At 48.0% G+C, this 25,930-nt stretch overlaps 1 protein-coding gene across 5 annotated transcripts in view; it reads right to left on the reverse strand.

Annotated features, from left to right (window-relative positions):
• Positions 1 to 25,930, reverse strand: part of LOC119976254 (solute carrier organic anion transporter family member 2A1-like) — a 346,040-nt gene that overhangs the window by 207,066 nt on the left and 113,044 nt on the right. For all 5 annotated transcript variants that reach the window (XR_005462888.1, XR_005462887.1, XR_005462889.1 and 2 more), the window contains 2 exons: positions 11,160 to 11,258; positions 7,041 to 7,174 (listed from right to left, as the gene is read on the reverse strand). Coding sequence is in view for 2 of the 5 variants with exons in the window: in XM_038816619.1 (XP_038672547.1) it covers positions 7,041 to 7,174; positions 11,160 to 11,258 (233 nt within the window). In the remaining 3 variants the exon portion in view is untranslated. The remainder of the gene's footprint in view (positions 1 to 7,040; positions 7,175 to 11,159; positions 11,259 to 25,930) is intronic.

The raw sequence follows: 25,930 nt of genomic DNA on the forward strand, positions 1-25,930 counted from the left end.
CTCTCCCCAGGGTGGAACTGACTGTCACGAGGGGACAGAATTTTAATGTGATTGGAGGAAGGTGTAGAGGAGATACCAGAGGTAGGTTCTTTACACAGAGAGTGGTAGGTGCGTGCCATGCACTGCCAGCAGAGGTGGTGGAGTCAGAGTCATTAGGGAGATTTAAGCAACTCTTGGACAGGCACATCAACAGCAGTAAATTGAAGGGGTGTAGATTAGGTTGATCTTACATTAGGATAATTGGTCGGCACAACATCATGGGCCAAAGGGCCTGAACTATGCTGTACTGCTCTATGTTCTATGATACACACCTCAAAAAGCTCACCCTGGTCCACCAGCTCAGATACACACCTCACAGAGCCCACCCTGCTCCACCAGCTCAGATACACACCTCACGGAGCTCACGCTGCTCCACCAGCTCAGATACAAACCTCACAGAGCCCACGCTGCTCCACCAGCTCAGATACACACCTCACAGAGCTCACCCTGCTCCACCAGCTCAGATACACACCTCACGGAGCTCACCCTGCTCCACCAGCTCAGATACACACCTTACAGAGCTCACCCTGCACCACCTGCTCAAAGACATACATCACAGAGCCTACGCTGCTCCACCAGCTCAGGTACACACCTCACAGAGCCCACGCTGCTCCACCAGCTCAGATACACACCTCACAGAGCCCACGCTGCTCCACCAGCTCAGATACACACCTCACAGAGCCCACGCTGCTCCACCAGCTCAGATACACACCTCACAGAGCCCACGCTGCTCCACCAGCTCAGGTACACACCTCACTGAGCTCACCCTGCTCCACCAGCTCAGCTACACACCTCACAGAGCCCACCCTGCTCCACCAGCTCAGATACACACCTCACAGAGCCCACGCTGCTCCACCAGCTCAGGTACACACCTCACAGAGCTCACGCTGCTCCACCAGCTCAGAAACACACCTCACTGTGCTCACCCTGCACCACCAGCTCAGAAACACACCTCACTGTGCTCACCCTGCACCACCAGCTCAGAAACACATCTCACAGAGCTCACTCTGCTCCAATAGCCCAGATACACACACATCACAGAGCTCCCCCTGCTTCTCCAGCTTAGATATACACATATCACAGAACTCACCCTACTCCAATTGCAGGCTCCGGGTCGGAGAATCCCGGCCACAATATCACAATGCTCACCCTGCTCCACCAGCTCAGGTACACATATATCACAGAGCTCGCCCTGCTCCACCAGCTCAAAGACATACCTCAGAGAGCTCAGAGACCTGGAGGAGGGCGTAGAAGGATGGGTGAGTAAATTTGCAGATGACACAAAAGTCGGTAGAGTTGTGGACAGTGCGGAAGGATATGTGAAGGTTACAAATGGACATAGATAAGCTGCGCTGAGAGGTGGCAAATGGAGTTTAATGCAGAAAGGTGTGAGGTGATTCATTTTGGAAGGAGTAACAGGAATACAGAGTACTGGGCTAATGGTATGATTCTTGGCAGTGTGGATGAGTAGAGAGATCTCGGTGTCCATGTACATAGATCCCTGAAAGTTGCCACCCAGTTTGATAGGGTTGTTAAGAAGGCGTACAGTGTGTTAGCTTTTATTGGTAGAGGGATTGAGTTTTGGAGCCATGAGGTCATGGTGCAGCTGTACAAAACTCTGGTGAGGCCGCATTTGGAGTATTGTGTGCAGTTCTGGTCGCCACATTATAGGATGGATGCGAAAGCATTGGAAAGGGTGCAGAGGATATTTACCAGGATGTTGCCTGGTATGGAGGGAAAATCTTATGAGGAAAGGCTGAGGGACTTGAGGCTGTTTTCGTTCGAGAGAAGAAGGTTAAGAGGTGACTTAAAATTGAGGCATACAAGATGATCAGAGGATTAGATAGGGTGGACAGTGAGAGCCTTTTTCCTCGGATGGTGATGTCCAGCACGAGGGGACATAGCTTTAAATTGAGGGGAGATAGATATAGGACAGATGCCAGAGGTAGGTTCTTTACTCAGAGAGTAGTAAGGGCGTGGAATGCCCTGCCTGCAACAGTAGTGGACTCGCCAACACTAAACGCATTCAAATGGTCATTGGATAGGCATATGGACGATAAGGGAATAGTGTAGATGGACTTTAGATTGTTTTCACATGTCGGCGCAACATCGAGGGCTGAAGGGCCTGTAATGCGCTGTAATGTTCTATGTTCTATCATAGCTCAGATACACACCTCACAGAGCTCACGCTGCTCCACCAGCTCAGATACACAACTCACAGAGCTCACGCTGCTCCACCAGCTCAGATACACACCTCACAGAGCTCACCCTGCTCCACCAGCTCAGATACACACCTCACAGAGCTCACCCTGCACCACCTGCTCAAAGACATACATCACAGAGCTTACCGTGTTCCACCAGCTCAGATACACACCTCACAGAGCCCACGCTGCTTCACCAGCTCAGATACACACCTCACAGAGCTCACCCTGCTCCACCAGCTCAGATACACACCTTACAGAGCTCACCCTGCACCACCTGCTCAAAGACATACATCACAGAGCTTACCGTGTTCCACCAGCTCAGATACACACCTCACTGAGCTCACTCTGCTTCACCAGCTCAGATACACACCTCACAGAGTCCACCCTGCTCCACCAGCTCAGATGCACATGTATCACAGAGCTCACTCTGCTCCATCAGTTTGCTATGTTCTTGTACTGAGACAATTTCTGAGTTGCCGTACTTAAGACCATCTAGTTCAAGACTAGTTAATTTAATTATAGTATAACAAACCAAATTAGTGTATGAACTATATTATAGTATAAAGTACAGTATATAACTATATTATAGTATACAAACTATTTTCTAGTATATGAGGGTATGAAACTAATGCTATAAAACTGGAACTAATACAAACACGACTGATCACTACGGTTTCTCCTCAAGACTCCCCTCAGGCGACAGTGTCACGTGCTACTACTTGGCGGACAGCTACTGGTTGGAGTCTGTACATATTTACACATACACGTGAATGTATATCAGTACACAGCTCAGAGATGCACACTTCAGAGCTCAGCCTGCTCCACCAGATCAGAGACACCAACACAGAGCTTACGCTACTCCAACTACTCCAACAGCTCAGACACACACACATCACAGAGCTCACCCTGCCCCACCAGCTCAGATCCACACCTCAGAGACCTCACCCTTCTCTATCAGTTCAAGATAGACCTCACAGAGCTGACGCTCAGGGTGAATGGCAGAAAGAAAGTCAAGGTTTAAGGGGTGGTGTTAACAAGACCTCAAATGATTTCGATCAAATGTGTCACTGTGGTTAGAGAAAGAGAACAAGTGAATCACGATGGTTAATGTTGAAAATGGATTGATAAGAAGAGCAAGCTTTTTGAAATGTATATAAGCAATGTGATGTTTGTGCACGAGACCTTGAGACTGCCTCTCGGTTTCTCCCCACAAATGTTTATAAAAGCTTGAATAAACATCTTGATGTCAACTCCGATAGAGTCTGAGGGTGGAATACTCCGCTCCCCACGCCAGGTGGGAGAATCGCGGGAGGGCCGGGCGACTCACGACACGCCCCCCTGGCACCCTCCCGCGATTCTCCCACACCCCCGCTCGGAAGATTCGCCGCTCACCATTTTTCACGGCGACCGGCGATTCTCCGGCCCAGATGGGCCGAGCGGCCTGTCGTTCCCGACCGGTTCACGATGTGGTAGTGTATAGTGGCATTGGAAGGAGCAAATGGAGGAGTTATTCAAATTGCAGTTGGGTGATTTAGTCATCAATTTGGCCAAAAGCAAGTTTTCCAAGGCAAATGTGACTCACCTAGAGCATGTTGTGGGACAGGGATCTAACCCAGAATGGCCAAAGGGCATTACCAGATTACCCCATTCCCAAAACCAAACGGGAGATTATGAAGTTCCTGGGTATGTACGGATTCTCTCGGACATTTGTATCGGATTTCAGTGTCATAGCGGCACCTTTAACCAATGTCCTGGGGAAACAAATGAAAATGGTGTGGTTCACAGACTGACAAACGGTGTTTGAGAAGTTGAGGGCCATATTAATAAACAAACCAGTGCTGGCTGCTCTGGAGTTTCCCAAACTCTTTAAAATGGACACGGATGCCAGCGACCTAGAGTGGGGGCAGTACTGCTACAAGACAATGATGCAGGAATAGAGAGGCCAGTGGAATATTTTTCAAAAAAAAACGAAGTCCATGTGTCCGACATGACAATAAACAAAGCTTAGTTTATACGGACTACAATCCGATTGCATCTAGAGAAAAGTTTAAAACCTAGAACTCAAGATTATTCCCTTTGAGTTTATTATTACAACAGTCCAGTATTAAAATTGTATGCATCCCTGGAAGGGTTAATGTGATTGCGGATGCTTTGTCGCAGGTTTAAGGGCTGATTAGTTACCAATGTAAAGATTGGGAAGGGAAGCTATATAACAAGGATTGATGAATGGTTACATGTCTGTAATTTATCCCAACGAAACATCTCTGCCCTTTGAGGGAGGTATTTCATAGATTTCATAGAATTTACAGTGCAGGAGGAGGCCATAAAGCCAATCGAGTCTGCACCGGCTCTTGGAAAGAGCACCCTACCCAAGGTCAACAACTCCACCCTATCCCCATAACCCAGTAACCCCATAACCCAGTAACCCCACCCAACACTAAGGGCAATTTTGGACACCAAGGGCAATTTTTCATTGGCCAATCCACCTAACCTGCACATCTTTGGACTGTGGGAGGAAACCGGATCACCCGGAGGAAACCCACGCACACACGGGGAGGATGTGCAGACTCCGCAGAGACAGTGACCCAAGCCGGAATCGAACCTGGGACCCTGGAGCGGTGAAGCGATTGTGCTATCCACAATGCTACCGTGCTGCCCCTAATGTAATGGCCCTTCCTGTTTATCCCTTTTTCTTTTACTTTGACATTATAATTTTTGGTCCATGGATCTTTAATGGATATACACCATTGAGTTGAGCAGGAGAAGTGAGGAGGTCAAAAGTTGCAAAACAGTGTTGGAAAACAGTGCTGTGAAGATTTAGATTTTGAACAGATTCTGGAACAATTCCTGCAGATTGGCAGGTGGTTAATGTAACCCCACTATTTGAAAAGGGAGATAGTGAGAAAACAGGAAATTATAGACCAGTAAGCCTGACATCGGTAGCAGATCCATTATCAAAGATTTTAAGGCACAGCACTTGGAAAACAGTGGCAGGATCGGACAGAGTCAGCATGGGCTTATGAAAGGGAAAGCCCCACATAAGAGATTAGTGTAAAATTAAATTGCATGCGATTGGAGGCAATGCATTGAGATGGATAGAAAACTGGCAGAAAGAAACAAAGAGCAGGAATTAACAGGTAATTTTCCAAATGGTAGGCAGTGACTAGTGGGGTACCACAGGTACCTCAGTAAGGAAGATTTATTATCGGATTGGCTATTTATAAACTGAGAGACGGAAATATGCATCAAGGGAGCAGTACGGTAGCACAGTGGTTAACACAGTTGCTTCACAGCTCCAGGGTCCCAGGTTCGATTCCCAGCTGGGAGTCTGCACGTCCTCCCCGTGTCCACGTGGGTTTCCTCTGGGTACTCCGGTTTCCTCTCACAGTCCAAAGATGTGCAGGTTAGATGGATTGGCCATGCTAAATTGCCTTTAGTGCCCAAGAAAGGTTAGGTGGGGTTACTGGGTTACAGTGATAGAGTGGAAGAGTGGGGTTAAATAGGGTGCTCTTTCCAAGGATCGGTACAGACTCTATGGGACGAATGGCCTCCTTCCGCACTGTAAATTCTATGGTCTACGGTCTAAGACCTGGATGTCCTTGTACATCAGCTGCTGAAAGTAAGGGTGCAGTTGGAGCAGGAAGTAAAGAAGGCAAATGAAACATTGGCCTTCAGAGTGAGAGGATTTGAGTCCAGGAGCAAAGAGGTCTTGCTGCAATTACACAGGGCCTTAGTGAGACCGCATCTGGAATGCTGTGTGGAGTTTGATCTCCTTACCCGAGGAAGGATGTTCTTGCTATAGATGGAGTGCAGAGGGGTTTTGCCAGGCTGATTCCTGGAACGGTGGGACTGATACATGAGCAGAGATTGAGTCGGTTAGGATCATATTTGCTGTAGTTGAGAAGAATGCGGGGGGAATCTAATAGAAACTGTGAAATTTTAACAGGACTGGACAGGGTAGGTGCAGAAAGAATGTTCATAATGCCCGGGAGTCCAGAACCAGGGGTCACAGTTTAAGGAAATGGGTGGACCATTAAAGATAGAGATGAGGAGAAATTTCTTCACCCAGTCAGTGGTGAGCCTGTGGAATTCACTACCACAGGAAACAGTCGAGAGTGAAACATGTATGTTTTTAAGAAGCAGTTAGATATAGCACTTGGGGTGAAAGAGATCAAAGGGTATGGGGGAAAGCAGGAACAGATTACTGAGTTGGATGATTAGCCATGATCATATTGAATGGCATAGCAGGCTCGAACAGGTGAATGGCCTCTTCCTTCTCCTATTTACTATATTTCTATATTTAACCACTACCATCTTCCTTTGTGCTAGATACAGCTCCAACCAGTGGAGAGTTTTCTCCTTAATTAAGATCCATTTTTACCAGGTCCCCTTAATGCCACACTCAGTCAAACTTCACAGTGATCTCAAGGGCGGTCACTCTCCCCTCCCCTCTTGGGTTCTGCTCTTTTGTCCATGTTTGGATCAAAGTTGCAATGAGGTCAGGACCTGAGTCAGGACCTGAGTGACGCACAAGCTGAGCATCCCTTCCATCACTTTATTAATGAGCAAGAATAGTGTGGGAGGGTGGGCATTTTAGAAGTTAGATTTGCCCTGATTTTCTGGGGACAGGACTGGGTAGTTTTCCCTGATGCCCGTGGCATGAATTGACTTTTGCATTTGCCTGCACATCAACTGTCTTTGGACTTAAAAAGTCTTCTTTTTAATCAATAGACAACATCACAAGAGATCAAATATTCATGAAACAAAGGTGAAGGTAGTTAAAACTTGGATTCTTACCTTTTCAGGAGTAATTTTTCGAGGGAAAAAGAAATAAGGAACAGAGATGATGGCCAGAATACTGCTGGATATCAGCAATCCGAGCCACCAGGCACCAATCCATCGAGGGTCACTAGGCTTCAAATCAATGGTAGCTGATGAGTGAAACAAAACAAGGAGACATAGCTCTCCATTACTCTCACTGAATTAAAATTAAATGAAAATAGCTTATTGTCAGAAGTAGGCTTCAAATTAAGTTACTGTGAAAATTCCCTAGTCGCCACATTCCAGCGCCTGTTTGGGGAGGCTGGTACGGGAATTGAACCGTGCTGCTGGTCTGCCTTGATCTGCTTTAAAAGCCAGCGATTTAGCCCAGTGTGCTAAACCAGCCCCTGGAATGGAACAGATTCAAATAGCACAGAGACGGCCATTTGGCCAATTTAGTCTCTGCTCGCACCTTGAAAGAACTATCCAATCTCTGCTCTTTCCCCAAGAATTTATGAAACTCCCTTTAGAAAATAACCGAAATGAAAATTGCTCAATGTCACAAGTAGGCTTCAAATGAAGTTACTGTGAAAAGCCCCTAGTCACCACATTCCGGCGCCTGTTCGGGGAGGCTGGTAAGGGAGGCTGTTGAACCTGCTTCTACTCTTTCATGAAGTGTATTCCAAGCCACAATCATTCGCTGCGTTGAAAACATCTCCACTCATTTTACAACTGGTTCTTCTGGCAATTATCTTAAATCTTTGTCCTTTGGTTACCCGATCTGTTGTCAGTGAAAATAAATGGCATATTATCTGAATGAAAAATGATGTATTGATATAAATAAATAAAAGTAAAAGACTGTTGCATCAAACCAACATTCATGTAGGCAATGGGAAGTTAAGAGAAAGGTGTTCCACATGGTTTATGGTACGATCTGATTGATAAAGTGGGTGCAAATTTTATTATTTTACTTTTAATATTTCCATCTGTGCGGAATACAAACCAATTACTTGAGATTTCCTCTTAATAGTGCCAGTTGGCAGGGTTTGATGGAATAATACTACACACTCCCAAGAAATGTGGCTTCCCCTAGCAGCACAGGAGCAGTCTTTATTATTCAACTGTCAGATGCTGTCAGCTGGTACAGCCATAAGGTAGTTTCAAAGGAAATGAGCTGCAGAGTCTCATTTTGTTTGCTTGGCCTCGATCTAGGACATTAATTACTCTTGTTGCAATAGCTGCGCCCCAGAGAAAACATTGTTTGATTGACAACTCAAGCTCTCTGATCTCTGCTGTCAACTTCACAATGTTTGTTTCAGCAGGTTAATGGCGACATGGTGGCACAGTGGTTAGCACTGCTGCCTCACAGTTCCAGGGAACAGGGTTCAATTCCGGCCTTCTGAACTGTAAGTATTCAATTACTCGTTCATGGGACGTGGGCATCGCAGGCCACGCCAGCATTTATTGCCCATCAGGAGTCAATTAAGAGTCAACCACATTGCTGTGGGGTCTGGAGCCACATGTAAGCCAGACCAGGTAAGGACGGCAGATTTCCTTCCCTAAAGGGAGGGACATTAGTGAACCAGATAGTTCACTATAAGCGACAATGATTTCATGGTCGAATTCAAATTTCATCATCTGCCGTGGTGGGATTTGAACCTGGATCCCCAGAGCTTTAGTCTGGTTCTCTGATTTGTCCAGCGACAATACCACAATGCCACTGCCTCCCCATATAAATTAATATGATCATATTCTAAGTGGTTTTTATTATTGAAAATAAATGTCTAGGCAATTGACACCTTTTTTGCATGTAGTAAAATAACTTTGTTTTGAATAAAGTTATGAATTACTTATATTCAAATATTTATTTTACAGAAGCTACTGTCATTACAAAGTTTATTGCTTATAAACAGTGTAGGTCGGTGGGCATGGAATTGTCAAGCTTGGCACAGGAGGAATAAGGGTATGAAGGATGGGAGATGGGTGGGAGAATTCATTGGCATAAGAACATAAGAATATAAGAACATAAGAACTAGGAGCAGGAGTAGGCCATCTGGCCCCTCAAGCCTGCTCCGCCATTCAATTAGATCATGGCTGATCTTTTGTGGACTCAGCTCCACTTTCCGGCCCGAACACCATAACCCTTAATCCTTTTATTCTTCAAAAAACTATCTATCTTTACCTTAAAAACATGTAATGAAGGAGCCTCAACTGCTTCACTGGTCAAGGAATTCCATAGATTCACAACCCTTTGGGTGAAGAAGTTCCTCCTAAACTCAGTCCTAAATCTACTTCCCCTTATTTTGAGGCTATGTCCCCTAGTTCTGCTGTCACCCGCCAGTGGAAACAACCTGCCCGCATCTATCCTATCTATTCCCTTCATAATTTTAAATGTTTCTATAAGATCTCCCCTCATCCTTCTAAATTCCAACGAGTACAGTCCCAGTCTACTCAACCTCTCCTCATAATCCAACCCCTTCAGCTCTGGGATTAACCTAGTGAATCTCCTTTGCACACCCTCCAGCGCCAGTACGTCCTTTCTCAAGTAAGGAGACCAAAACTGGACACAATACTCCAGGTGTGGCCGCACTAACACCTTAGTGGATGGGGTATGGGAAGTGTTTTGACAGCAAGGGGCAGGAGGACCCTTTGAGCATTTATTTTAAATGGAATGAAGCCACACAGGACCAAGGTGAGCATTTTAGCAGCCTTCACGCCCTGTGACTGCCTCCAAACCTTTTCTTGGGTTGGCGAGCCTGGGTCCAGACCATACCAGCCCACTCCCTAATCCTGAGTCCAGACCATAGCAGCCCACCCCTAACCCTGAGTCCAGACGATACCAGCCCACTCCCTAATCCTGAGTCCAGACCATAGCAGCCCACCCCTAACCCTGAGTCCAGACCATACCAGCCCACCCCTAACCCTGAGTCCAGACCATACCAGCCCACCCCTAACCCTGATTCCAGACCATACCAGACCACCCCTAACCCTGAATCCAGACCATACCAGCCCACTCCCTAATCCTGAGTCCAGACCATACCAGCCCACCCCCTAACCCTGGGTCCAGACCATACCAGCCCACTCCCTAATCCTGACTCCAGACCATACCAGCCCACCCCTAACCCTGAGTCCAGACCATACCAGCCCACCCCCTAACCCTGAATCCAGACCATACCAGCCCACCCCCTAACCCTGAATCCAGATCATACCAGCCCACTCCCTAATCCTGGGTCCAGACCATACCAGCCCATTCCCTAATCCTGGGTCCAGACCATACCAGCCCACTCCCTAATCCTGAGTCCAGATCATAACAGCCCACCCCCTAACCCTGAATCCAGACCATACCATTCCACCCTCTAACCCTGAATCCAGACCATACCAGCCCACCCCCTAATCCTGAGTCCAGATCATAACAGTCCACACCCTAAACCGGAGTTGAGACCATACCATTCCACCCCCTAACACTTATGGGCACATTATTCCAAGGTGGCTGGGTCAAACTGGGAATGTTCCCAAATTCCACCACCTGCCTCATTGACAGCTCACCTAAATCTAAGTATTTAACCCCAATTTCAGGCTGGGCTCAGACCTCTCAGTTTCATACTCACAAACCAGTCAAAACAAAATCAAGATATATCAACCTTTTGAGTAGCTGACAATTAATTCAAGTCAGGGAGTGTATGCTTTATTCAATTCAACATCTTCTCTTGTGTGTGAATGCTGTAAACTGGGTAGCCAAGTATTTAGTAGAGATATTGGAAAGACGTAAATTAAGTGTGTATGATTTTATTAATAATGGTTAAGTTCATCTGGCAATTATGCATCTGATTGTGAGTAAATTGGGAGAGGAATAGATACAATAATTTCCACACAAGATGGATGATTAAATGTTAGAAATATCTGCAGTTTATTTCCATGCTATTCAAAAAGTGATTGGATAAATTATGAATAATTAAGTGTGCTGAAATAATGAAGCAAAAATGTGCATATTTATCACTTTATCGATTAATATTTTTTGCTACATTCAAACTGACAAAGCAGGCATTTCCTTTGGAAAGCATAATGTAATTTGGATTGTTGTCAGATATATTAAAGGGTTTGTTTCATTTCTCTGTCCAGTTATGGCCACAGCATTTGTGACTGGATTCCACCTACCTGGGTTCACCCTGTTGAAATCCACAAATAAACGTAACATCAGCGACCCCAGTAAGTACCCGAAGGAAGGCCCAAAGACAGAAATTGCAAACAGGATGGCTGGAGAAGTGAAGAGGAAAGACAAGAGTTAATAGCACGTAAAGAAATATCATATTTTCTCATTATTACTACAGTATAGAGTTAAATAGGTGGTGGGGGCAGCACGGTAGCATGGTGGTTAGCATAAATGCTTCACAGCTCCAGGGTCCCAGGTTCGATTCCCGGCTGGGTCACTGTCTGTGTGGAGTCTGCACGTCCTCCCAGTGTGTGCGTGGGTTTCCTCCGGGTGCTCCGGTTTCCTCCCACAGTCCAAAGATGTGCGGGTTAGGTGGATTGGCCATGCTAAATTGCCCGTAGTGTCCTAAAAGTAAGGTTAAGGGGGGGGTTGTTGGGTTACGGGTATAGGGTGGGTTTGAGTAGGGTGATCATTGGTCGGCACAACATCGAGGGCCGAAGGGCCTGTTCTGTGCTGTACTGTTCTATGTTCTATGTATGTGTTTATGTGGGGGGGTTGGTATAATTAATTTAATTAAACTGAAGGCAGCTTGAATACAATATTTATATTTAATATAAATATTAATATAAGCTCCATCCAACCTCAGCAAACTGTATGTCTGTTCCAAAACTAAGTTTTAGTACAAACTTTGAGAGGGAGGGAGAAGCCTTGTGAAATAGCTCCCCGGCTTACTCACTTTTCCAACTTCTTCCATCAGGCAGGAGATACAGAAGTCTGAGAACACGCACGAACAGACTCAAAAACAGCTTCTTCCCCGCTGTTACCAGACCCCTAAATGACCCTCTTATTGACTGACTTCATTAACACTACACCCTGTATGCTTCAACCGATGCCAATGCTTATGTAGTTACATTGTAGATCTTGTGTTGCCCTATTATGTATTCTCATGTATTTTCTTGAATTGTGTTTAATTGCCTTTTCTTCCCATATACTGAATGATCTGTTGAGCTGCTTGCAGAAAAATACTTTTCACTGTACCTCGGTACACGTGACAATAAACAAATCCAATCCAATCCAATCCAATCCATTAGCAACAATGGATGCCTTATGATAATATCATTGGAATATTTATATACCAAGAATCCGAAGGGACTGTTGCTTGAAATTGAATGTTTTGTTGTGAGGTTAACTAAGCAGAAATATTTTGGGTGATATCAGGAGGAATACTTTTAACATAAGAACATAGGAACATAAGAACTAGGAGCAGGAGTAGGCCATCTGGCCCCTCAAGCCTGCACCGCCATTCAATGAGATCATGGCTGTTCTTTTGTGGACTCAGTTCCACTTTCCGGCCCGAACACCATAAGCCTTAATCCCTTTATTCTTCAAAAAATTATGTATCTTTATTTTAAAATCATTTAATGAGACTGCTGAGCCTTTGGCTTTGATTTTTAGGTCATCATTGGCTACAGGAATAGTGCCAGAGGACTGGAGGATAACAAATGTGGTCCCTTTGTTCAAGAAGGGGAGTAGAGATAACCCGGTATAGGCCGGTGAGCCTAACGTCTGTGGTGGTTAAAGTCTTGCGGAGGATTATAAAAGATACGATTTATAATCATCTAGATAGGAATAATATGATTAGGGATAGTCAGCATGGTTTTGTGAAGGGTAAGTCATGCCTCACAAACCTTATCGAGTTCTTTGAGAAGGTGACTGAACAGGTAGACGAGGGTAGAGCAGTTAATGTGGTGTATATGGATTTCAGTAAAGCGTTTGATAAGGTTCCCCACGGTCGGCTATTGCAGAAAATACGGAGGCTGGGGATTGAGGGTGATTTAGAGATGTGGATCAGAAACTGGCTAGTTGAAAGAAGACAGAGAGTGGTAGTTGATGGGAAATGTTCAGAATGGAGTTCAGTTACGAGTGGCGTACCACAAGGATCTGTTCTGGGGCCGTTGCTGTTTGTCATTTTTATAAATGACCTAGAGGAGGGCGCAGAAGGATGGGTGAGTAAATTTGCAGACGGCACTAAAGTCGGTGGAGTTGTAGACAGTGCGGAAGGATGTTGCAGGTTACAGAGGGACATAGATAAGCTGCAGAGCTGGGCTGAGAGGTGGCAAATGGAGTTTAATGTGGAGAAGTGTGAGGTGATTCACTTTGGAAAGAATAACAGAAATGCGGAATATTTGGCTAATGGTAAAATTCTTGGTAGTGTGGATGAGCAGAGGGATCTCGGTGTCCATGTACATAGATCCCTGAAAGTTGCCACCCAGGTTGATAGGGTTGTGAAGAAGGCCTATGGTGTGTTGGCCTTTATTGGTAGAGGGATTGAGTTCCGGAGCCATGAGGTCATGTTGCAGCTGTACAAAACTCTAGTACGGCCGCATTTGGAGTATTGCGTACAGTTCTGGTCGCCTCATTATAGGAAGGACGTGGAAGCTTTGGAACGGGTGCAGAGGAGATTTACCAGGATGTTGCCTGGTATGGAGGGAAAATCTTATGAGGAAAGGCTGATGGACTTGAGGTTGTTTTCGTTAGAGAGAAGAAGGTTAAGAGGTGACTTAATAGAGGCATACAAAATGATCAGAGGGTTAGATAGGGTGGACAGCGAGAGCCTTCTCCCGCGGATGGAGGTGGCTAGCACGAGGGGACATAGCCTTAAATTGAGGGGTAATAGATATAGGACAGAGGTCAGAGGTGGGTTTTTTTTACACAGAGTGGTGAGGCCGTGGAATGACCTACCTGCAACAGTAGTGAACTCGCCAACATTGAGGGCATTTAAAAGTTTATTGGATAAGCATATGGATGATAAGGGCATAGTGTAGGTTAGATGGCCTTTAGTTTTTTCCATGTCGGTGCAACATCGAGGGCCGAAGGGCCTGTACTGCGCTGTATCGTTCTATGTTCTATGAAGGAGCCTCAACTGCTTCACTGGGCAAGGAATTCCATAGATTCACAACTCTTTGGGTGAAGAAGTTCCTCCTAAACTCAGTCCTAAATCTACTTCCCCTTATTTTGAGGCTATGCCCCCTAGTTCTGCTTTCACCCGCCAGTGGAAACAACCTGCCCACATCTATCCTGTCTATTCCCTTCATAATTTTACATGTTTCTATAAGATTATCCCACATCCTTCTAAATTCCAACAAGTACAGTCCCAGTCTACTCAACCTCTCCTCGTAATCCAACCCCTTCAGCTCTGGGATTAACCTAGTGAATCTCCTCTGCACACCCTCCAGCGCCAGTACGTCCTTTCTCAGGTAAGGAGACCAAAACTGAACACAATACTCCAGGTGTGGCCTCACTAACACCTTATGCAATTGCAGCATAACCTCCCTAGTCTTAAACTCCATCCCTTTAGCAATGAAGGACAAAATTCAATTTGCCTTCTTAATCACCTGTTGCACCTGTAAACCAACTTTTTGCGACTCATGCAATAGCACACCCAGGTCTCTCTGCACAGCAGCATGTTTTAATATTTTATCATTTAAATAATAATCCCTTTTGCTGTTATTCCTACCAAAATGTAAGTATAATCTTTTTAAAAATAAATTTGGAGTATCCAACTATAATTTTTTCCAATTAAGGGGCAATTTAGCATGGCCATTCACTTACCATATAATTTACAGTGTAGAAGGAGGCCATTCGGCCCATCGAGTCTGCACCGGCTCTTGGAAAGAGCACCCTACCCTAGGCCACACCCCCACCCTATCCCCATAACCCCACCCAACACTAAGGGCAATTTTGGACACTAAGGGCAATTTAGCATGGCCAATCCACCTAACCTGCACATCTTTGGACTGTGGGAGGAAACCAGAGCACCTGGAGGAAACCCACACAGACACAGGGAGAATGTGCAGACTCCGCACAGACAGTGACCCAAGCCGGGAATCGAACCAGGGACCCTGGAGCTGTGAAGCAATTGTGCTAACCACCATGCTACTGTGCTGCCCTGTACATATTTGGGTTTTTCAGGGTGAGTTCCACACAGACACAGAGAGAATGTGCAAACTCCACATGGACAGTGATCCGGAGCCAGGATCGAACCCGGGTCTTCGGCGCGTGAGTCAGCAGTGCTAACCATTGTGCCAATGTGCCACATGAAGTAAGTATCATCTTACATGTTCAAGTTTTAATTTTGTCAATATTTTTTTAATTTGATACCTAAAATCTCCAAAAGTGCTATTGGATTTCTTCCTCCTGACATTTGTGCATATTTGGGCGGCACGATGGTGTAGTGGTTAGCACTTATTCCTCATGGCACCGAGGACCCAGGTTCTATGCTGGCCCGGGATCACTGTCTGTGTGGAATTTGCACATTGTCCCCATGACTGCATGGGTCTCACCCCCACAAACCCAAAGATGTGCAGCGATGGAAGACACCAGTGGGATGCCAGAGCTCCAGGAGAATCAGGGGCAGAGGTGAGTGCAGTGGCCATCACTAAGGAGAAAGATTGGGGGCAACTGAAAGGTCTGAAGGTGAATAAATCACCTGGACCGGATGGACTACACCTGCAGAAGCCCGCTGTTTCCTAATACATCTAATAGGTAAAAGTGATAGTTCGAAAGATAGCTATTTAGTATTAAGCCCCTAGTCTATTGAATCACTCATAACCTCAGGTCATTTAAAAACACATATCCAGCAGTTCAAGAACAGAGCAGCAAACAGAGATTCCTACTCAGCTAACAAATACATTTGCAAGATAAAGTGACCAAGGACAGGGCAGTCTCCATGGCAATGCCACAGGAACCTAAAGACGCTATTGTATTCAGTAACAAACCAGTTCAGGTCATTTGCGATAACAGCATTCCATAACTCGTACAGGAATTCATTTCAGGTTCATGTTGCATATTAAGGATGGACAGCTAACCATCAAATCAAATGTATTTGAATCTAACCCAAACCAATTAGGATTATATTGGGGTGTAATTAGATGGCTAAAGACAGATATGATACAGTATGACGGTGATGTTTTGGTCGGCCATTTTTAGCTGGATGTCCCTCTCTTTCCGGAAACAATCTATACTTTGACTGAACTATTCGCTGTCTCCCTTTTTTCATTTTTCAGGCTTTGACTTCTGAAGTTATTGCGAGCTGTTTGCCTAAGCAAGAAAATCATTTCTGTGATTCTTTGAAAGTTTCAATTGTCTACGTATTGCCTGTCAAACGACTTTCAATTATAATCAATAGAAGACAAATAAAACAATTCTTATTTGCACCTGAGAAGTTTTAACTTAAATTTCTACTGAGATTTAGTGATTGGCAAAGTGCAGTTGAATCCGGATGGTAGATCTATCAACACGCCAGGGTCTAAAATAGATGGTTGAGGAGATTGTGGAGGCTTTGGTGGTGATCTTTCAGGAATCATTGGAGGCAGGAAGGGTCCCCGAGGGCTGGAAAGTGGCTAATGTAACACCACTGTTTAAGAAGGGAGGTCGAAGACGAGAAATTATAGGCTTGTTAGCCTGACTTCGGTCATTGGTAAGATTTTAGAATCCATTATTAAAGATGAGATCGCGGAGTACTTGATAAAATAGGACTGAGTCAGCACGACTTTGTCAAAAAGATGTCATGTCTGACAAATCTGTTAGAGTTCATTGAGGAGGTAACAAGAAAGTTAGTCAAAGGAGAACCAGTGGACGTGATTTATTTAGATTTCCAGAAGACCTTTGACAAGGTGCCGTATAGGAGACTGTTAAATAAGTTAAGAGCCCATGGTGTTAAGGGTAAGATCCTGGCATGGATAGAGGATTGGCTGACTTGCAGAAGGCAAAGAGTGGGGATAAAGGGGTCTTTTCAAGATGGCAGCTGATGACTAGTGGTGAGCCTCAGGGGTCTGTGCTGGGACCACAACATTTCACAACATACATTAATGATATGAAAGAAGGAACTTAAGGCACCATTGCTAAGTTTGCAGATGATACAAAGATCTGTAGAGGGACGGGTAGTATTGAGGAAGCAGGGGGAGGCACCAGAATAATTTGGACGGGCTGGAGAGTGGGCAATGAAGTGACAGATGAAATACAATGTGGAAAAGTGTGAGATTATGCACTTTAGAAGGAGGAATGGAGACATAGACTATTTTCTAAATGGGGGAATGCTTAGGAAATCAGAAGCACAGGGATTGGGAGTCATTGTTCATGATTCTCTTAAGGTTAATGTGCAGGTTCAGTTGGCAGTTAGGAAGGCAAATGCAATGTTAGAATTCATGTCATGAGGGCGAGAATACAAGAGCAGAGATGTACTTCTGAAGCTGAGTAAGGCTCAGGTCAGACCCCATTTGGTGTATTGTGAGCAGTTTTGGACTCTGTATCTAAGGAAGGATGTGCTGGTCTTGGAAAGGGTCCAGAGGAGGTTCACAAGAATGATTCCTGGAATGAAGAGTTTGTATTATGAGGAACAGTTGAGGACTCTGGGTCTGTACTCGGAGTTTGGAAGGATGAGGGGGGAATCTTATTGAAACTTGCAGGATACAGCGAGGCCTGGATAGAGTGGATGGGGAGAGGATGTTTCCACTTGTAGGAAAAACTAGAACCAAAGGACACAATCTCAGACTTTAAAACAGAGATGAGGAGGAATTTCTTCAGCCAGAGGGTGGTGAATCTGTGGAACTCTTTGCCGCAGACGTCTGTGGAGGCCAAATCACTGAGTGTCTTTAAAACAGAGATCGATAGGTTCTTAATTAATAAGGGGATCAGGGGTTATGGGGAGTAGGCAGGAGAATGGGGATGAGAAAAATATCAGCAATGATTGAATGGCGGAGCAGACTCAAAAGAACAAAGAACTATACAGCACAGGAACAGGCCCTTCGGTCCTCCAAGCCTGTACCGGTCATAATACCAACTGGGGTGATTGTATAGTACTAGTAATTCACCAGTCTATTAGTATCATGTTCTGCCATTGTGTTACAGCTATGTTATGTTGTTGACCTCGTGGGCTCCACCTATGAGCCATTGTGTGGCTTCACCCACAGGGGGATATGTTGGGGCATGTACGGGCTCTGCCCATGGCTCCTCCCCTTGAAAGGAAGTATAAAGAACAGTTGACCTGTAAGCGGTCCACAGTATTGTACCAGTCGCAGGCAGGCACTGTTCTAAGCTGATGAAAACCTTGGTTTACTTCTACTCGTGTCTTTGAGTTTCCTTTTGGGATTTGTGCAGCCTGGTAATTACCGAGGTACTGGGTGCAGAGGACCTTTGCGTTCTTCAAACCTGCCTCATCATAACAAGTGGAAAATAAATTCTGTGACTTGCAGCTGCCTTTTGGAACAAATGGGCCACTAAGAAAAGCCATACGTAAACATGACCCAAGGACAAAGGGCCTGAGGCTTCCTCAAAATAATGTTAACATTGAAAATCTATCTTGAGACTGTTCATCCCATGGAAAGAGCCAGAGAAGGGATCCTACAGGAGATCCGTCTGAGTGCGGAAACGAATATCATCAGAAGACAGGAAGGAACAGGAGATGAAAGAGGTAAAGAGGCAGAGACAAAACTGCCAGTCCTGCAATCAGGATTGAAGAAAGAAAAGGTCTTCTGCACCCAGTACCTCGCATTGATGTCTATTTAGACAGCACTGTGCTGCGACACTCATGGACAACCAAGTTTCATTGACTCAGATCAGTATTAAATGTGAGGTTGCAGAGTCTACAGGGGTCAACAGCTCCTGGTGCCTGGCACTGTTGTCTGTTTGGAAGTTCCACAGCGGGGTGGGGTGCCAAGTGAGGGGGTGGGGAGCACAGTGAAGTGCGGTTGATGAAGACAAAGTGCAAATGAGTAGGAGGGCTCTGCAATGATGGCAAGGGGACAGCGACTGGGCCCTTCTCTACAAGAATCTCTGCATTCTTGACCTCCTTTCACTGCAGCACAGTGGTTAGCACGGTTGCTTCACAAGACCAGGATCCTGGGCTTGATACCCAGTTAGGTCACGGTCTGTGCGGATTCTGCACATTCTCCCCGTGTCTGCGTGGGTTTCCTTCAAGTGCTCCGGTGTCCTCCCTCAAGTCCCGAAAGACGTGCTTATTATGTGAATTGGACATTCTGAATGAAAAGTAGAAGGAAGACTCAGGGGAGGGAAGCTGAATAATGACATGGGTGCATACAACATTGACAAACAAGAAGGTCAGAAAGACACCACGTTTACTGCGCACAAACGCCAAAAAAGAGCTGGGGGCTTGTTCATGAGGAAATTAGGAATGGTTCACACCAGCATTCAGAATTTGGGTGAGTTGTGGCTTGGAAGGGTCAATATTGTACTTAATCCCCTTTAGAAAGGGGAACAATGTCATGTATTGCAGGGTATGCAGACAGAAGTGAGAGAGGTCAAATAATCAGTAGTGAAATGGAAAGGAGTCAGTCAGTGAGTGCAGATTCCTGGAATAAAATGAAAAGGAGTGAGAGAGTGGAGATTCCTGTAGTGAAATGGAAAGGAGTCAGAAAACGCAGAGATTCCTGTGGCTAAATAGAAAGAATCAGAGTGCAGAGTGCAGTGAAATGGAGGGCGGGATTCTCTGCTCCGCAGGCAGAGTGTCGACCCCAGCGTCAAAACGGGAGTGTTTCACTCCGTGGTCATCGCCCGTTCCGGGACCCCATTCTCTGGTGTACAAGGGGGCTAGCAGGGGCACGGCGGGAAGCTCAGAGCAGCGTCGGTGACACGGCACCACACAATCGACAGGGCGCCGCGGCGCACATAAGGCGATGCGAGCACACATGGAACAACGCCGAGTAGTGCCCCAGTTCACAGACCATGACCTGGAGACGCTCTTGGACACCCTCAAGGAGAGTAGGGGGACTTCCGGGTGCGGCTATGACTAGCTAAGTCGCACACTTGGAAGCTCCTGCGACAAAGGTGTTTTCGGGCCAACTGGAGGGCCCCAAAGGTGCAGTAAAGACGAATCCCGGTGGGGGAAGGTCCCCTGAGGAGAACTAGACCGATTTTATGGTCGGTACCCGGAGTGGAGCGGCAAGAAAAACGGCAGCAGCTCCCCAAAAAAAGCGGGGGAAGAAAATCAAAATGGCGGCCGGCGGCGCATCGGAGGAATGGAAGAAATGGGCGGAGGAGCAGCAGGCCGCTCTCCTCCGTTTTTTCACGGAGCTGAAAGTGGAGCTCTTAGAGTCCATGAACGCGACGGCCACCAGGTTGGTGGGAGCCCAGGCGACCCAAGAGGCGTCGATTAAAGAGCTGCAGCAGGAGATGACCGCGAGGGAGGAGGAGGCCACAGTCATCGGGGCAAAGGTGGAGGTGCACGAGGCACTCCACATGAAGTGGCAGAGCCGCTTCGAGGAGCTGGACACTCGGATGAGGAGGAAAAATTTGAGGATCCTGGGCCTGGAAGAAGGCCTGGAGGGGTCGGATCTCCCGGGATATGTGGCGGAGATGTTGAGCTCCCTGATGGGGGAAGGGGCCGGTCCGGCGTCCCTGGAACTGGAAGAGGCATACCGGGTCATGGCCAGGAGGCCTAGGGCAAACGAGCCCCCGAGGGCGGTGCTGGTGCGGTTCCAGCGGCTAAGTGATCGAGAGAAAGTCCTGAGGTGGGCAAAAAGGGAGAAAAGCAGCAAGTGGCAGAACTCGACGGTAAGGGTGTACCAGGACTGGAGTGCGGAGGTGGCAAAGCGGCGGGCCCGGTACAACCGGACAAAGGCGGTGCTACACGCGAAAAAGATCAAATTTGGAATGCTGCAGCCGGCGCGCTTGTGGGTCACCTACAAGGACCAACATCATTATTTCGAGTCCCCAGAGGAGGCCTGGACCTTTGTACAAGAGGAAAAGTTGGACACGAACTAAAACCTGGGAGCGCCGGCGGTCGTAGCCGCCTGGGGACTCTTGATTGAGCAAGTGGCCCTTTTCTTTTTCAGGCCAGGTCGGAACTGGGTAACAGTTTCGTGGATTGTTTGGGGTGTTTTTTTTTTCTCGAACGGTTGACTTTTTCTGAATATCTTGAAGGTTTTGAGTTGTTGGGTGTTTCTGTATATTTGAACTGTTGAAATCTCTATTGTGGGTCGTTGGCTTCTTATGGGGTGTTTCTTCCCGTTTCCAATTTCCCTTAGTTATTTACCCCTTTTACCCTTTTCCTTTGGGTGCTTGTTTTTTGTTCTTTCTTTCTTTTCGGGTTATGGTTATCTGCGGTTATTTATACTGTTTGATGGAGGGTGATGGTTGAGCATACTGTTAGTTGATAGCTAGTTAATTATTTTGTTATTTAAGTATGTAGTTAAATATTTATGTATTTATTTGCCATTGGGTATTTATATCGTTAAGTTGGGGAGACGGGACGGGGGGGAGTGGGCTGATTATGCGGGTCTTTCTCTGGGGTTTTAAGGGGATCTTTCACGGGCGCAGATGGGGTGAACCGGGAGGAGTCGGAATGTGGCAGGAGCAGCCGGGTCAGCGGAGACCAGCTGACTCTCGGGAGTACGATGTTGGGTACATCGCGGCTAGGAGGGGTCCTAGCCGGGGGGGGGGGGGGGGAAGGGGGGGGGGGAAGGGGAGGGGGGAAGGGGGGGGAAGACCGGGTTGCTGCTGGAAAGACCAGGGACGAGAAGGGGAGATCCGGGGGGGTGGGGGGGGGGGCCATCGCTATGGGAAGCGGGTCAGAAAAGGAGGGATGACCCGGGGCGAGCAAGGGACAAGACATGGCTAATCGACAGGGAGTAGGGACGGGTCGCTCAGCGACCCGATTGATCACGTGGAACGTAAGGGGGCTGAATGGGCCGGTTAAAAGATCAAGGGTCTTCTCACACCTGAAGGGACTGAAGGCTGATGTAGCAATGCTGCAGGAGACTCATTTGAGGGTAGCAGATCAGGTCCGCCTGAGAAGGGGATGGGTGGGACAGGTGTTCCACTCAGGCTTGGATATTAAGAACCGGGGGGTGGCGATTTTGGTGGGAAAGAGGGTGTCGTTTGCGGCGGCAGAGGTGGTGGCAGATAAGGAGGGCAGGTATGTGATGGTGAGGGGTAGGTTGCAGGGAGAGAATGTGGTACTGGTAAATGTGTATGCCCCGAACTGGGACGACGCGGGTTTTATGAGGCGCCTGCTGGGCCTCATCCCGGGACTGCAGACAGGGGGCCTGATCATGGGAGGGGACTTTAATACGGTGTTAGACCCTGGGCTGGATAGATCGAGTTCCAGGACGAATAGGAGGCCGGCAGCGGCAGAGGTGTTAAGGGGGTTCATGGAGCAGATGGGAGGGGTAGACCCATGGAGATTTGGTAGGCCTAGGGCGAGGGAGTATTCTTTTTTCTCCCACGTCCACAGAGTGTACTCTAGGATCGATTTTTTCGTATTGAACAGGGGGCTGATACCGAGAGTGCAGGACACGGAGTACTCGGCCATTGCGATATCGGACCATGCACCACATTGGGTGGACGTGGACATGGGGGAGGCGCGGGATCAACGCCCGTTGTGGCGCCTGGATGTAGGGCTGTTGGCGGACGAAGAGGTGTGCAGAAGGGTGAGAACGGGCATTGAGAACTATCTGGGTACGAATGACACAGGTGAGGTGCAGGTGGGGACGGTCTGGGAGGCCTTGAAAGCAGTGATTAGAGGAGAGCTGATCTCCATAAGGGCACACAGAGAGAGGAAGGAGAGGCAGGAAAGGGAGAGGCTGGTGGGGGAGCTCCTAGAAGTAGATAGGAAATATGCGGCGGCACCAGAGGAGGGGCTATTAAGGGAGCGGCGTCGCTTGCAGGCCAGGTTCGACCTACTGACCACTAGGAAGGCGGAAATGCAGTGGAGAAGGGCGCAGGGTGCGGCGTATGAGTACGGGGAAAAGGCGAGCAGGATGCTGGCACACCAGCTTCGTAAGCGAGATGCAGCCAGAGAGATTGGGGGAGTGAGAGAGAGGGGTGGGGACGTAGTGCAGAAGGGGCAAGAGGTGAATAGGGTCTTTAGGGACTTCTATAGGGAATTGTATAGGTCTGAACCACCGAAGAGGAAAGGGGGAATGAAGAACTTTCTCGACAAATTGGGGTTCCCAAAGGTACAGGAGGAGCTGGTAGAAGGGTTGGGGGCGCCGATAGAGCTGCAGGAGCTAATTAAAGGGATAGGCCAGATGCAGGCGGGGAAGGCGCCGGGGCCGGATGGGTTCCCGGTGGAGTTTTACAGGAAATTTGTGGACTTGGTGGGTCCAGTGCTGGTGAGAGCCTTTAATGAGGCGCGTGAGGGGGGGGTTCTGCCCCCAACAATGTCGCAGGCCCTGATCTCCTTGATTTTGAAGCGGGACAAGGACCCGGTCCAGTGCGGGTCCTACAGGCCCATCTCCCTCCTAAATGTTGACGCCAAGCTGTTAGCAAAGGTCCTGGCAACCAGGATAGAGGACTGTGTGCCAGGGGTAGTCCATGAAGACCAGACGGGGTTCGTGAAGGGACGCCAACTTAACACAAATGTCCGGAGATTGTTAAATGTGATTATGATGCCAGCAGTGGAGGGGGAGGCGGAGATAGTGGTAGCGCTGGACGCGGAGAAGGCATTTGACAGGGTGGAGTGGGAATACTTGTGGGAGACGTTGGAAAGGTTTGGGTTTGGGGAGGGATTTATCAAGTGGGTAAAGTTGCTCTATTCAGCTCCGATGGCGAGTGTGGTAACAAACGGGAGGAGATCAGAATATTTTGGGCTCCATCGAGGTACTAGGCAGGGATGTCCCCTATCCCCCTTACTCTTTGCATTAGCGATTGAGCCGTTGGCGATGGCACTGAGGGGTTCAGGGGGGCGGAGAGGACTGACAAGGGGAGGGGAGGAACATCGGGTCTCGCTCTATGCGGATGATTTGTTGTTGTATGTGGCAGACCCGGAGGGGGGAATGCCGGAGGTAATGGGGATACTAGCGGAGTTCGGGGACTTTTCGGGGTATAAATTAAATCTGGGGAAAAGTGAGGTCTTTGTAATACACCCGGGAGACCAAGGGGAGGGAATTGGGAGGCTCCCCTTCAAAAGAGCAGTTAAAAGTTTTAGGTACTTGGGAGTGCAGGTGGCAAAGAACTGGGGGGCCCTCCACAAGTTGAACTTTTCCAGACTGGTGGAACAGATGGAGGAGGAGTTTAAGAGGTGGGACATGGTGCCGCTGTCGCTGGCAGGGAGGGTGCAGTCAGTTAAAATGACGGTCCTCCCGAGGTTCTTGTTTTTGTTCCAGTGTCTGCCCATCTTCCTCCCCAGGGCCTTTTTCAAGAAGGTAACGAGTAGTATCATGGGGTATGTGTGGGCACATGGCACCCCGAGAGTTAGAAGGGTCTTTTTGGAGCGGAGTAGGGATAGTGGAGGGCTGGCGTTACCCAACCTTTCAGGATATTACTGGGCGGCAAATACATCGATGGTACGAAAGTGGATGATGGAAGGGGAGGGGGCAGCCTGGAAGCGCATGGAGAGGGCGTCCTGCGGCAACATAAGCTTAGGGGCACTGGTAACGGCACCATGGCCGCTCCCTCCCACGAGGTATACCACGAGCCCGGTGGTGGCGGCCACCCTCAAGATCTGGGGAGAGTGGAGGCGACACAGGGGGGAAGTGGGAGGTCTGATAGGGGCACCACTAAGAGGGAACCACAGATTTGCGCCGGGAAATACAGGAGGGGGATTCCAGAGCTGGCAGAGGGCGGGTATTAGACAACTGAGGGACTTGTTTATAGAGGGGAGGTTTGCGAGCTTGGGAGAGCTGGAGGAGAAATTTGGGCTCCCCCCGGGGAACACGTTCAGGTACCTCCAAGTGAAGGCATTTGCCAGACGACAGGTAGAGGGGTTCCCCGCGCTTCCCGACAGGGGGGTGAGTGATAGGGTGCTATCAGGGGTCTGGGTCGGGGAGGGGAAGATCTCGGACATCTATAAGATTATGCAGGAGGTGGAGGAGGTACCAGTAGTGGAGCTGAAAGATAAGTGGGAGTTAGAGCTGGGGGAACAGATAGAGGACGGGACATGGGCAGACGCCCTGGAGAGGGTCAACTCGTCGTCGTCATGTGCGAGACTAAGTCTCATTCAATTTAAGGTACTGCATAGAGCCCACATGACGGGGACAAGGATGAGTCGGTTTTTCGGGGGTGAAGACAGGTGTATTAGATGTTCGGGAAGCCCTGCGAATCATGCACATATGTTTTGGGCATGTCCGGCACTGGAGGAGTTCTGGAAGGGGGTGGCAGGGACGGTGTCGAGAGTGGTGGGGTCCAGGGTCAAGCCAGGATGGGGACTTGCGATCTTCGGGGTTGGGGTGGAACCGGGGGTACAGGAGGCGAGGGAGGCTGGAATATTAGCCTTTGCGTCCTTGGTGGCTCGGAGGAGGATCTTGATTCAGTGGAGGGACGAAAGGCCTCCGAGTGTTAACACCTGGTTAAACGACATAGCAAACTTCATCCAATTGGAAAGGATCAAATTCGCCCTGAGAGGGTCGGTGCAGGGGTTTTTCAGGCGATGGCAACCCTTCCTGGACCTCTTAGATCAGAGATAGAAACTGAGGCCGTGACAGCAGCAACCCGGGAGGGGAGGGCAGGGCGGGAGGGAGGGGGGGGGGGGGGGGAGGGGAGACAACAACGAAGGAAGTACGGTAGCGGTGGTGGCACGGGCAAGGCCTGCCCGAGGACACTGCCAGAAATGATAAGTTGGTCTGACTGTCGGTTCGCCGGCGGAGGGGGGGAGGGGGGGGGGGGGGGGGGGGGACGCGCGATTAGGGGGTGGGGGGGACTTTTTTTTTTTGTTAAGTAGGGGGGTTTCACTTTGTTTTGCTATAATTTAAATGTAAATGTAGGGGGGGTTAAAATGTTTGTATTTTGAAAAATTTCTTCAATAAAAATTATTTAAAAA

The sequence above is a fragment of the Scyliorhinus canicula genome, chromosome 13, assembly GCF_902713615.1.
Source record: "Scyliorhinus canicula chromosome 13, sScyCan1.1, whole genome shotgun sequence".
Classification (NCBI taxonomy): Eukaryota; Metazoa; Chordata; class Chondrichthyes; order Carcharhiniformes; family Scyliorhinidae; genus Scyliorhinus; species Scyliorhinus canicula.